The sequence below is a fragment of the Strix uralensis genome, chromosome 20, assembly GCF_047716275.1.
Source record: "Strix uralensis isolate ZFMK-TIS-50842 chromosome 20, bStrUra1, whole genome shotgun sequence".
Taxonomy (NCBI): Eukaryota; Metazoa; Chordata; class Aves; order Strigiformes; family Strigidae; genus Strix; species Strix uralensis.
Genome location: NC_133991.1, coordinates 11876930 through 11889996, shown reverse-complemented (window position 1 = coordinate 11889996; position 13067 = coordinate 11876930). Strand labels below are relative to the sequence as shown.

The window sequence follows — 13067 nt, the reverse complement described above, 5'->3', positions numbered from 1 at the left end:
TGTTCTGGACAACTGAAAGATTAGCCTCCCTGCTGTACTGTGTACAGTATTATACTCCGTGGTCTTGGATGTATTTTGCTTATGGGAAATATCAAAATGTCAACCATTGTTTCTGTTAAAGGTCTTTAATGATATTGCATTTTAGACCTGTAATGAAACATGGTGCTCGGTGCAGTTTGTAATGCATCTCATTAAATACATTAATAACATGTATTTCACAGAAAGGTCAGCTTAGTATTGTTGGGAGTTCGCCTTTTTTTTTTCCTTAATCACTTCATTTAAAGCAGCAGAGCTAACTTTAAAATATAAAGTATCTCACCTGCTGGAACTCCAGATAAGCTGATTAGCTACCATGTTCAGACCAGGCATAAGCCATAAGATGACAGTGAAAATTTGGTGTGGGGGCAAGATTCAGGGTCAAGTTCAATGACGGTGAAAGTTCCTAATCCAGTTTTAAGCTGACTTGTGCCAGCCCAGGACACAACTTCTCCACACGCAGGTATCACCAGAGCACATACAAACCAGCACATCATGTGGCCGAACGGCCACGGCAAACTCGGTGGTTCAACTGCTCTCACTGCCGTTAGCACGGACGGCTGGAGACACCACTGCTGTGTTTCCACTGACTGCTTCATCACCTAAGGGACCCTCCAGGGCTGCTCACCTACGGAGCTCAAACGTTCTGGAAAGTGAGCAGTATCTTAAGACTGGGGAAGAAGAAATAGAAGTGAAAGGGATAACCAACCTGGCAAGCTTTAAAATGTGACTGGGCTTATCTTTATTATTCAAAAATCACTGGAAGAATGTCCTGTGAAGTTCACTAATTTCTGATTAGAGGGATAAGAAAAAAGAACAATCTGTGTATAAACATTGTCATCTGTATGGTTTCTGACAGAAAACAACAAACATCTCAGGGAGAAATGGACACCAACTGATACTTGCAGTAGTTCGTATTTATCCTCAAGGATAACACACCAGACATTTTATCTCCCTGTGCATTTACCTTAAGGCCAGTAAAAAGGGTGTCCAATCCTCAAAATTAAATAGACCCCCAACACACTGAAGTTGAGTACTTTGCACTTATCCACTGGAGCATGCACACTGTATTTGCCATCTTGGAGAATCTACTACAAATCTCATCAGAGCAGTATCGTTAACAGTGATCTCAAGAAATAAACAGATGAAGCAGCTCCAAGCTCTAAAGACATTTGCTGTTGCCTTAACAGCACAGGCCCTCCCCTTTGTGCTACATTACTCCTGGTTACGGCAAACCTTTGCATTCACTGACCCAGCACAAAACTGGTACCAGAAGACATCTCTGGACAAAGAGGCATCCCAACTCTGCACCAAACAGCAATAACCAAAGCAACTGTTTCTAAGATACAGCATGAAACTTAAATTTGATAAGCAAACTTCAATCCCCACATGAACTAGAAACAGCAGCAGGACCTGAGCTGCGGCTTACCAATGTTACGTGAGGACAGGCCACCAGCTGAGATCACCTGGGCTTAGACAGACGTGCGGGAGAGGAGACATTTTCTTTGTCTGAGGTAGGAAACAGGTTTCGGTTTCTGTTTGCATGGTACCTAATGATTAAGGCCATACAAACCAACAGCTAATCCTACACACAGATGCAACTCCAAGCCCTCACTTTCCCATTAACGCTTCCCCACATGGGCAAAACATACTGGCTACAGCACAGCCTACCCAAAGTAAAAATATTGAAGAATTCTTACAGTTCTGGACAGCGCTGTCAAATTCTTGTCCACCTTCCTTTCTGAAGATTGGGTAAGCATCCGGCTGTGGAAGTCGGTTGACTGTTACAAGTGCCTTCTGCATCTTGATTCTCCCTTCCAACAGTTGATCCCACAATGCTTCATAACAAAGAGAAAATAAAACAATTACTTAGCAAGCCAAATCCCTTGCTCCTTGTGAAGGAGCTGTTGACTTAACCGCACCAGCCCTCCCCTTTGTGCTACATGGCTGCTGGTCGGGACAAATCTTTTGCATGCACTGACCCAGCACAAAATTTGTACCACAGAGCGTCTCTGGACAAAGCAGCATCCCAGCCTATGATCCTGACTGCAATTCTGTGATCCACAAAACAAGTCATCCCTTCACTTTACTGTTTAAAAAGACATTCTGCAAATGGAGGTCTGATAGTTTCATAGGACAGATAGGAAGAAATTGCATTTGGCATTACATTTTGGAAAGAAACAGCAGCGGTATCACCATTGCTGCACGGCTCTACCGTGGGAAGTCCCCATCCCCACCAACACTACAAGTATATTCAATAATGGCTCAATTAAGCCAGTGGATAAATACGCTTCATAACACGAGATTTCATAGCAGCAGTGATACCAGCTTGCATAGCAGATTTGGCAGAACATTTGCAAATCACCAGGGCTGCTGTAGCACGCACGTGCAGTATGCTAACAGCATGTTAACGTGCTGAAATTGTTCCTAACATGGCTGGTTTCTACAGTGTCAGCAAGGTGGAAATCTGGTCAAAATACAAAGCAAACATGCACAAACCTAACTGGTTCTTCACAGCTATTCCTTTTTCTACTTCTTCAGTCTCTTGTCTTTTTGAGAATGTCATCATCCCCCCATCATCTTCGCTGTCTTTGGTTTCCTTTATATTGTCATGGGTTTCACTCCCACATTCCTCCTCATCACTTTCTTCTTCCATGCTGGCATCACCATCGTCACCATCATCTTCCCTCTCACTGCTTCCTACATCGTCCATCCCCTCTGTAAATTTCTCAAAGTCTGTGATGTTCTGGAAACTGAACTTTGGTGCCTTGGCCTTGACAGACAGATCTGTCTCTTCGTCGTCTTCCAAGTCATCCTCCTGGTCACTGCCAGCACTGCTGGGCTTCTCCTTTGTTTCTCTGCCTAAGCTCTCATTCTCGTCTGAATCTTCACTGCCGCTGTACCACTCCTCTAATGCTTCTTCAGCTAATAATTAAAAGAGAAAAAAGTTATTTACTCACCAGAAAAATGTGCCACTTTGCAGTGTGCATCGTCAATAGCTACAGGTTTGGGCTGTTTGAGCTCCAAACTCCATTTCATCTGTGTATGAAGTTACTCTGCTTTGGCTAAATAATGGAAACACAAGGCCAAATCCACAAAAAGTTCTCAGCTCACATTTTCTGCAGCCATGGTTAGATCCATGGCTCAGCTTTCCCAGGAAACAATGACATGATAAGCAAACAAGGTGGTCAGAATGTGCTATATGCATTTTTAAAATAAGAATCTGTATATACTTGCTGTCCCTGAGATATACTGGCCTAAAAAAGAGAGCTGTTTCTTTTCCTCCACACAACATGCAGTCAGTGCACTGAACCTCACCTCACACTTAGTCATGCTCTTCCCTCAATCTGTAGAAGTGACCTCCTCTCTGGGATTTCCCCTTCCCAAAAAATATGGCCTGAATTTCAGGAAGATGTCCAACTTAACTGGATCTGTTTACTGCCCTGTAACAGCCCTGAAGTTTGTCATCTCAGTTCAGATGGCACTAGCTCAGTTAACATGCTAACATCACATTTTGAGCGGTCTAGTGAAAAGGAGAAAGAAAGGAGATTTCTTACCAGACCCTTCTTCAGACAGAGCATCTCCCCAGAGTTCTTCTTGCAGAGCTTTGCGAGATGTAGCTTTTCCACTGTACCTTTTATCAACTTCCAAGAGAGAGGCTGAAGCTTTTTTTCGTATATCGCCAACGGGGAAAATGTCATCTGCAGTTTCATCCTCAAATTTGTCAATCACTTTAGCAACTGTAGCTGTGGGGAAGAAGAAGAAGGGAGGGATGTCTAAACTGAACTGAATTTCAGACTGGAAGAACTAGTTGCAGGAAGGGGCCATGGGAAACTCCTCATGCTCTACAAACAAAAATATACTGCAAAGGTGAGCGGGATGGTGACATGGCCTCACTAAGAGTCTGGCTTTTAGGCTTTGAGAGGGAGCAAGGCTCTTCCTGCCTGGTGAAGGAAAGCCAGTACACTAATTTTCTGCAAAGGGGGAAAAGGTTGCTGAGGAATCAAAGGTGGAGAAAAAACCTCAGAGCTGGGTTTAGTGTAGATCAGCACCAGTCCTGCCTAGGAACTACTAAGTAATACCTAAGGTCTGGCAGAATAGAGAAGAGCTCCAAGGGTATTTTTCAGAAAACATCCTGTGACTTCTCTGCAGCCAGAGGTGTTCTCCCAGCTGCCAGGTTAACCTTTGCAGGAAGAAGGGAGCTGTAACATGAACTGACCAATGCCAACTCCCCCCTCAATACTCTGGACTTCTCCATATACAGGTTTGGTACCACAGGGCTCACTGCAATGCAGAGATCAGTGTTTCTTAACAAATGCCGGAAAGATCCTGTTGAACTATTATTTTCGAATGAACACTGCCTACATCCACACTTTCTTCCCTGCCTCTTCTTTATTTTAGAGAACCCCCACAAAACACTAGACAAAAGAAGCCTACCCAAGCCCTAACACAGATCCATGAGGGTCTCACAAGAAGCGTAGTCCTCTGGGTGGAGGGCTCAGTAAAGCTGGAATCCCTTCACTCACTTCATGATGAAATGAGGAAAACTGCAATTCAGATGCACTTTGCCCTCCTGCTATATATATGAGCCACATAAATGCATCAACATTTCACAATGGCTAAACAAAGAAAATCATTTCACTGTGGTTGTTACTCTCTTTCATACCCATCTTCTCCAGGACACTGAACGGAGCAGTTCAGCAAAGAGAACACATCATACCACACTCCCTCCCTATTTTCATTCATGTGCAAGACACCCTGTATGCAAAATTACAGGGTTAGCTTTGTTCAACCAATTGAGTGATCCAACTGGCTGAACATCGCTAAGTGCTCTTTTAATGTGTGTTTGGAAATGTTAATGCCTCACACACAGTGTTTACTTGAGGCAGGGGGGAAGCAAAAAAAATCTGCTGCTCATAACCAAAGCAACAACATTAGGTCTAAATATAGTCACTCCAGCTACAAGAGGATGGCAAGATGCTCGGCACCAAGGAACGACTGGGCAAGAGGGGCAGATGCAGATTGAGCTGCAGCACTCTACAGATCTTCCAGCATTCTCAGCCTTGGCACCACTAAAGTATGAAGTCTGAAATGAAATAATGATTACTAAAACGGGAAAACACCTCTGCTGACTACATCCGTTTCCTCAATGGTTACTAAGATGCTGCTTACAAGATACTACTGCTCTCACATCACTGTACAGAAGAACCGGGCTAGCTGGCACAACATTTACCGTGACTGGTGCCTAGTACGTCCGAAAGCCAACTGCGATCGGTGGGTGACGGTTAACTCGCTATCTCAAGAGGTGAGTGCAGGAACAGCATGCCAGACGTGCCCTACAGACCAATCCTGCCCCACGGCTTGGCTGGTCTACTGGCCAGTGGGGAGACCCTGCTCTGCAGAGGGTAGGTCAAGGCAACGGCAGGCACCAGCCTGGAAACTTAGAAGATGACACCGCCACCCACATGTCATGGGGGAAGGGGAGGAATGCCTCCCAAATCACCATTAAGGCAAAAAAGAGCTTGATTAAAAATACAAATTGATAATTGGTCCCTGGTAAGCATCAAACAAGACCTGCACAGCACACTGCGGCCTGCTCTGAGCACCGGAGAGGGGTGTCACCAGCCACCGCGCCCGCCGAGCCCCCTCCCCGCCCCCACAGCCACGCTTCACGGCCAGAGGAAGCAGTTCTGCCCCGACGCTGCGCTTTTATGGCTCTTTTTTCTGGAGATTTCCAGCCGGATCCACTTCCCAGCGTGGCTCCAACCTGTGGCGGGGCCTGCACTGGGCCAGCCCCAGCCGGGCCGCCATGAGGTAACTTCAGTCCCGGACACCGAGGTAACCCCGCTCCTGGAGGCAACGCCGGCCCCTGAGGCAACCCCGCTCCTGAGGTAACCCCGCTCCCGAGGCAACGCCGGCCCCTGAGGTGACCCCGCTCCTGAGGTAACCCCGCTCCCGAGGCAACGCCGGCCCCTGAGGTGACCCCGCTCCTGAGGTAACGCCGGCCCCTGAGGCGCGGCGGGCTGAGCACGGCTCGCTGAGGGGCCGCCCAGGGCTGAGGGCACAGCGGGGAGAACCGATCTCCGCCCGCGGCTGGGGGAGACCGAGGAGCCCAGCGGGGCTGAGGGCGCCCAGGCCTGGGCCGAGCCTCCCCCGCGGAGGCGGCGGCCCACTGCGACACCACGTGCGGCCGGTCCAGCAGCGCCCGGCCCTCCCCATCCCGCCCCCGCCAGCCGCGGGTATTAAACCCTCCTCCCGACCCTCCCTCACCTTCCTCCGCGTCGTCCTCGGGGTCGCGGAAGCTGGGCCGGGGGTTGAGCAGCTCCTCCAGCTGCCGCGCTAAGGGCGCCGCCATCTTCTCGCGGGAGGGCGGGAAGGAGGCAGAGGGCGGGGCCGCGGGGCGGAGCGGGGCGGGGGCGTGCCCTGGGGCGGGGCCAGCGGAGCCGTGGGCCGGGCCGGGTCCTAGCGCCCGCCCGCCGGGGCGAGTGCCGGTGGCCGGGCCCGCAGCCGGGGCGAGCAGTCGCCGCGGGGCGAGGGGAGCCGGCCCAGCGCGTCTCGGGGCTTCGCGAGTGTCCGCCCTTTGTCCGGGGTGCGTCCGGGCTGAGGTGCGCCGGGTGCGCGGCCGGGAATAATAGAAATGGAAATAGCCCCAGCGATCCAGGCCGGCCGAGCCGGGCGGGGCTGCCTGTCCCGGTCCCCCCATCGTTACCGGGGCCATAAGGACAATTGTTATATCGGGGTTGTGAGAACTGGAGTTTGCCCTGTGCCCTGAAGCTGAGCAGCACTGGGATAACAGCGGCATAAAAGCAAAAGTCCTATTATACAACGCAAAATATTACAACTATTTATTTAAGTCGCTATTGCACTTTTTTAGCACCACTAGCTGCACAGAACTGAATTAATTCTGTTCTTGTCCTGTCTGTTAAACGTTTTGTGGCCTCTATTGAAGCCAGGGTCCCTCTGACAGCAGAGCCGAAAGGTGGGTTCCCTGATTAGACCCCAGTCCTTGCACACAGATAGATTTACACCAGGTGGATCCTTACACCAGATTTACACCAACCTCAGTGAATCCATACCAGCACCAAAGCTCCTGGGGTGCTTTTGCCCAACTCTGGCCTAGAAGCAGCAGCAAAGCGATGCCGAAGTGACCTGCTGCCAGCGTTAACAAAACCCGGCTCTTTCGGGTTTGCCCGCTGACAGCATCTCCGGGGTGCTTTTGGGGTGAGGTGGCCCCAAAACACAAGGTTAGACCTGGGATCGGGGAATGGCAGTACCAGTTGGCACATATTTTGTTACAAGGGAGCAGGGACCCAAACCAGCATCTCAAATCTGAGTTGCAGAGGTAGGTCTGGACTTCAGACCCCGCAGTGAACAGGTATAGGGGGTCAGGATTTGGGCTTTCCACAATGAGCAGCTTCAGGGGGTCAGGATTTGGGCTTTCCACAAGCAGCACTGAGATTTTGCAAGGTGCAAACTTGAGCTGGGTACCCGGCTCGAGCCCTAGCTCGGAGACAAATTGCGTAGGCTGCTTGCTCATCCCCTTCTTGTCAACATAAGACTCTTCCCCACTCCTTATCTGCTTTTAAATGCTATAAAAATTAATCCAGCCATGCTTTTTAATGAGAAGGCAGGAAGGTGCGGGCCAGGCGGCAGCGCTGGGCCGGGATCCGGCTGCATTCCCCCCAGCAGTGTTCAGTGCAGGCAATTCTCCTACAGAGGGCAGAGGAATATCATTAATTACTATTTTCCTCCAGCAGCCGCGGCGGTTTGCTGCTACCCACCAACTTCGGATGGGGGCTTGGGGGTCCTGAGAGGCAACGACTGGGGAAAACCCAACCATCCCACACCCCCTTCCCAGAGACCCTGTGACTCTGCCTATAAAACTGCGTGACATTGTGTACTGTGAAGACGATACACAGTTCCATTTCTATAAAAACTGCTGTTTACTGAAAATGCACATTTTCATTGCAAATAAAGCCCTTGGATTTTATGCTGTTGAGTATTTCAATCCTATTTCAACTTTATTTTGTAGTTTGTATTTATTTTATCATGGCATGATTGACAGCTATAATGCTCTGTATTACATATTACGTGGGTTTGCCATTGCTCCAGCTATGTAAGATTAAGCACTGCTATTCTTTTTTTTTTTTTACTAAGACATGGTTTTATAAAATGGGAAACTTATAAAACAGGAGATGTGTACAGTATGTCTTCCCTGGCTTTGCTTCTGTTTTTTTTTTTTCATTTGAGTTTGTAGGTATTTTGTTTCCAGAGTAAAAGATGCCATTATAAACCAAGGGAGGAGCCTGGAGAAATAAATCTATAGAAGATTAAGTAGCAGAAACAAGTGCTTAACCTGAACAGTTACTTAGGAGTAACCAACCACTCACCTAACCAGAGAACTAGTGCCAAGATGCCCCTGCATTACGGCATTTTCAAATGTATGCACCCATTCAGAGTGAAAAAGGGTTGTTCTCTAACCTACGAAATAATAAATAGCCCTGTTAATAAAGGGAGAGAGGCTTTTAGTGATAGTTAAATAAAACATACCCAATATAATTACTAAAAACCACGGTGAGTTGGAGTAAAAAATGGGCTTCTTGGAGTCGACAGCGTTTTTGCCACTCAAGCCAGTGAGATCAGGATTTCACCCACCGAGACTAATGGGACAATTGTTCAGTATAAATCCCCGACCCAGCAATGCATTAAAATCCACGTATGTACAACTGCAAACTTGCGGGGTTCTGTCAGAGCTTATAGACCTGTTTCTTTCCCGTCCTGCATCCGTCACTTACACCTGTGCAAAACAAACGTGAAGGAGGAAAAGCACCCGACGCTCAGACGTGTGCGTGGCCCACGCCTTCCCCTGCGTGGGGGTGCGGGGAGAAGGGGGGAGCCCCCCGCACACTGGGACTTGCTCGGGTTACCTCAGCTCCGCCAACCAGCCCTCAAATGGCTGCAGGAGCTGTTCATTCACAATTTTTGATAAGGAGATTCACAGTATAAACCAACATCAAACGGAAAATGCAGCGCATGAAAGACGTGGATTGCTAAAATATTTCACCAACAGAGTCTCCTCCTTTGCTGTTTATTCTCGCTCTTTCGCCTTTCACTTAGCAGGGTAATTAAATCAGACACTCAGGCTCGGTTTTAATTTCTGGTTCACGTGCCCTCAAACCATGCTGCCGCGGTTTGGACTCATAATCATGCGGGGGAATATTTGTACAAAAATGATATCAATACATTTTAATTTAAGACGGTCATGAAAGCCTGTTTATGCATCACGGTATGTTCTGTAAAACCCTCTGCCTGTTTATAAACTATAAGCAGAAGCCATCAAACTCACTGACATAATTTCTTTGGCATTTTTCCTCTTAATTTTACTTTTTATTTACATGCTTATTTGCTAAAATGGAAAGAACACCCTAAACACAGAGCAGATAAACAAGTGAATTTTGAATAGTCTGTGCTACAAAAAAGCACTTTTAATTTCTCACACTCAGCTTCTTTTGCTCCCGTGTATTTGTGGAGCTTGTCATCTTTTAGGAAATTGTCAGATTAGATGGTAGCTTTGGCAGTGAAAGACCGTATCATCCTTGTGTGTCTGTAGAATTACGGGTTATTAATACAAATCCATTTTTCAGAGCATTTCTTTACTTAAATATATAAATAAAGAAACGTGTCAGAAACGTAAAGCCATTCAGACACCGCCACCGAGGAATTCGCTGCTCGCCTGCGCAACCCGCGTTCAGCAGCGCCCGGCGCTCGGTGAGCGGCGCGGTGGGAGCGAGGTGGGCTGCAGGCACCCATCTGCGACGGGATTCCCATGGAGATCCACGGGAATTACACACGCCACAGTCGCGTCTACTGAATTTAATTGAATTGCATTATCAACGGCAGAATTTGACCCATATACCGAGGACTGCGTGCTGTCCAAAAATAGCTACAAGCCGGAGCTGAGCTTATCTTTCCAACACTTTGGCTAGCAAATGTAATTTCCCAAACCAACCTTTTTCATTTCAGTCATACTATTTCATTTTAAGATTTTCTTTTTAAATCAGCAACACAATCTGTCAGTGAAAAAGAGAGAAGAGAAAAAAATTGGGGAGAAGCAGGAAGGAGCACACATAAAACCTATCCACTAAAACAAATTACATAACTGGAAATTTAGATTATGTACATAAAAAAAACATACTCCTTATAAATATTTATTACTATTTTTCTTCTGTGTTTTTATTTACTTGAGTATTTCTGATATTCCTAACCCATCACTCATTCAAAAAGCACAATTGTTTTAAAGATCTAATCAACCCTTAATGGTTCTTACATCTACAAATATAATGAAATAGTGTGTCTGGATAGATGCACAGCCTAAAGATGCTTCCAGCGGATAAGAATGTTAAAGGCCACCCAGAGACAATTTAAAAACCAGAAGAAAACCTCTTTTCTTTTTAGACGGAGCAAAAAATCTATTTTTCATCCACACAAAAAATCTCCCCGTGCAAACCCCCCCGTGCGCACTCCCCCGTCGCAGGAACGCCAGCACACAGCTATTCTCGAGAGGCAAAGCACGACCACGCAAGGCAGCGTTTGCCGTCAGCGTCGCTCCCGGCAGTTCACCGCAGCACCTCGGCCTGCGCCTCGCCCCAGCTCGGTAGGAGTCGGGGGGGGGATTCTCCAGCTCACGTTTACAGGCTGCGCCGCGCGACGCTTCTCGCACCATATAGAGACCTCTCAACAAAATCCCACTAGACCTGTCCTGCAAACTCCGGCTTCCTCGATTAGCAGAGCTAAGGGTTTCATTCCAAGCCACGTGAGACAGAGACCGTCAGCCTCTTTAAAGGTTCAGATTCTGCAGGAAGCAAGCTCGTATTAAAACCAATCAGGAAAAAAAATCTCATTCTTAGGGTTGCCAAAAATGCTCTCTGAACAGTGCACCAAATGTCATCAGAACGGAGCTATTCCTGAATTTGAAGACAGCCTGTAACAGAAGACTTGGGAGAGACCAGTTGTGCCCCTCGTCCCCACGGAGGATCACACAGAGGGCCGAGGGGATTCTCCGAGAACTGGACCACGATACACACAGTAAAACCAGCGACGTGCCTCACATTCAGCGATCCCACGCGCAAATGGTGAAAACACTGCAGGAAAATCAGTCACCCTAAGAGCACCCTCACCACTCCAGTTCCAGCAATCCCAAGTACCGAGATTTAGTGATTTGAGGTCAGCTAACTGTAAGGCCACATAGACTCTTCAATTTCTGCATTACAATTCTGCATTTAATGAATGAAAAACTCTCCAGACAACAACAATCTCCACTTTCTAAGTGTGACCCCATGCTCTACAGCTAAAAGCACCACAAATACTATTGAAAAAGAAGCAGCAGATAGCAATCCCAGAAGGATTTGTAATCAAAATATACTTTTAATGATCCCATTAAGCTCATCCATAACTTCATGGCCATTTTGTTGGCATGAGGAATGCTGAGCACCCCAGTGCCATGGCAGACACGAAGAAAAGACCTTCCAGAACCCGCTCCAGCATCACAATTCCCTGTTGCCAGCTCAACAGCGTCGGCAGCATTTAAGGATATGTATCAGTTGCTTAATCTTAATATATGTGAATTTATCTACTAGGGTTAGTAACAGAAAGGGAGACTGCAAACGCTTACATTTAATATTGTAAGACCACGCAAAGCTTAAATACAATGCTCTTGCTCGGGGAAAAAATCCAGACTATGGCAAAAGGAATCATTCCTGAGAGGACACTGCAACATCTGCTGCTTCCTAGGATGGCAAAACTATGTAAATCACCACCGGTATTTTAAAATTATATTTATTTATAGATTTGTATCATGTACCCATTGCTCAGCACCTGGGTACACATACACTTATTAAAATAATACACATAATTTGTCTACAAATTGTAATTTAAGTACATTCTTACTCCTGGGATGCAGATCTTTATAAATCCCTACTGTTCCCCAAGCAAAGGCCTGAGTAAATAGATCCCAGCAGTGACTGGAGACGAAGGGAAAGGGCAGAGAGGGGCATCGCACAGTGACGGCGCGGGGGGACACGACGCGCAACCGGTTTGGGCCGAAAGAGGCTGGAATGTCAAAACAATGGCAAAAGAGGTTTGGATGCTGGAAACTCACGGCATTTTAAAGACACTTCGATTAGCCTCAAAAATATCTCCTTCATATAGATTAGCTCAATATGAATAATACTTACAACATTTGCCTCGCACCTTTTTCCTAGCAAACGGTAAATGGTCTGACACGGGGCTTTTGCGCAAGTCTTCTGTCTGGCGCGTTTAAGCACGGGGCCTCCCTCGTCCGTGCCGGGAGGGCGCGTACCGCTCGCCCTGGCTAACGCCGCGGACGCCGTCCCCAGCGGGGTGAGCAGACATGGGCCTGCGCGGGGTCTCACGTCACCGGGCTGCGCCTTCTGCCGGGACACGGCTACAAGGTGAAGGTCACCGAAACCAGCAGCGGTCAAGGAAGGAAAGATCAAAAAGAGAGCAATTATTTCGAAAAACGCTTTTGAAATGACATGGCACATCCGTATAGTCGCGTGTTGCGTGTCCGTGTTCCTGCAGTTAAGAAAATGAATACGCACATGTAAAATCCACTCAAGCAGCACATATTTTTCGAGACCCTTCTCCCGCAGACCTCTTTTCACCCAAGTAATGCTACTGAAGTCAATGGAAATGCTCTTGTAAACAAGGACTTACAAGAACCCAATGTGACAATGATTTCAAAAGGAGTTTTGACTGTGCAATTGTTGCTGGATTAGGGTCTTCAGAAACACCGAGCTCGCTCTGAAGAGCCCAGAATTCAAATCTGCAAACTGCTGGGGCCTCCAGAGCAGATCCCGGGAAGCACTGAAGGACACGCTCAGCCTTAAGCCTGGGAATGGCTCCTGGGCTCCCCCCCCGAAGACGGGCCAAACCCCTGCGGAAGGGATGGGAGCTTCAAAAAATACAGGCTCTCCTCCCTCCCTTTTATAAGCCACTGACCTAAACTGAAC

At 47.5% G+C, this 13067-nt stretch overlaps 1 protein-coding gene across 8 annotated transcripts in view; it reads right to left on the bottom strand.

Moving 5' to 3' along the window:
• The window catches only part of AATF (apoptosis antagonizing transcription factor), a 60077-nt gene extending 53675 nt beyond the window's left edge, over nt 1–6402 (bottom strand). For all 8 annotated transcript variants that reach the window (XR_012631703.1, XR_012631706.1, XR_012631702.1 and 5 more), the window contains exons 1-4: nt 6307–6402; nt 3594–3782; nt 2536–2961; nt 1737–1874 (exon numbers count right to left, since the gene is read on the bottom strand). Coding sequence is in view for 2 of the 8 variants with exons in the window: in XM_074890472.1 (XP_074746573.1) it covers nt 1737–1874; nt 2536–2961; nt 3594–3782; nt 6307–6391 (838 nt within the window). In the remaining 6 variants the exon portion in view is untranslated. The remainder of the gene's footprint in view (nt 1–1736; nt 1875–2535; nt 2962–3593; nt 3783–6306) is intronic.
• Nucleotides 6403–13067: the final 6665 nt, after the last annotated feature.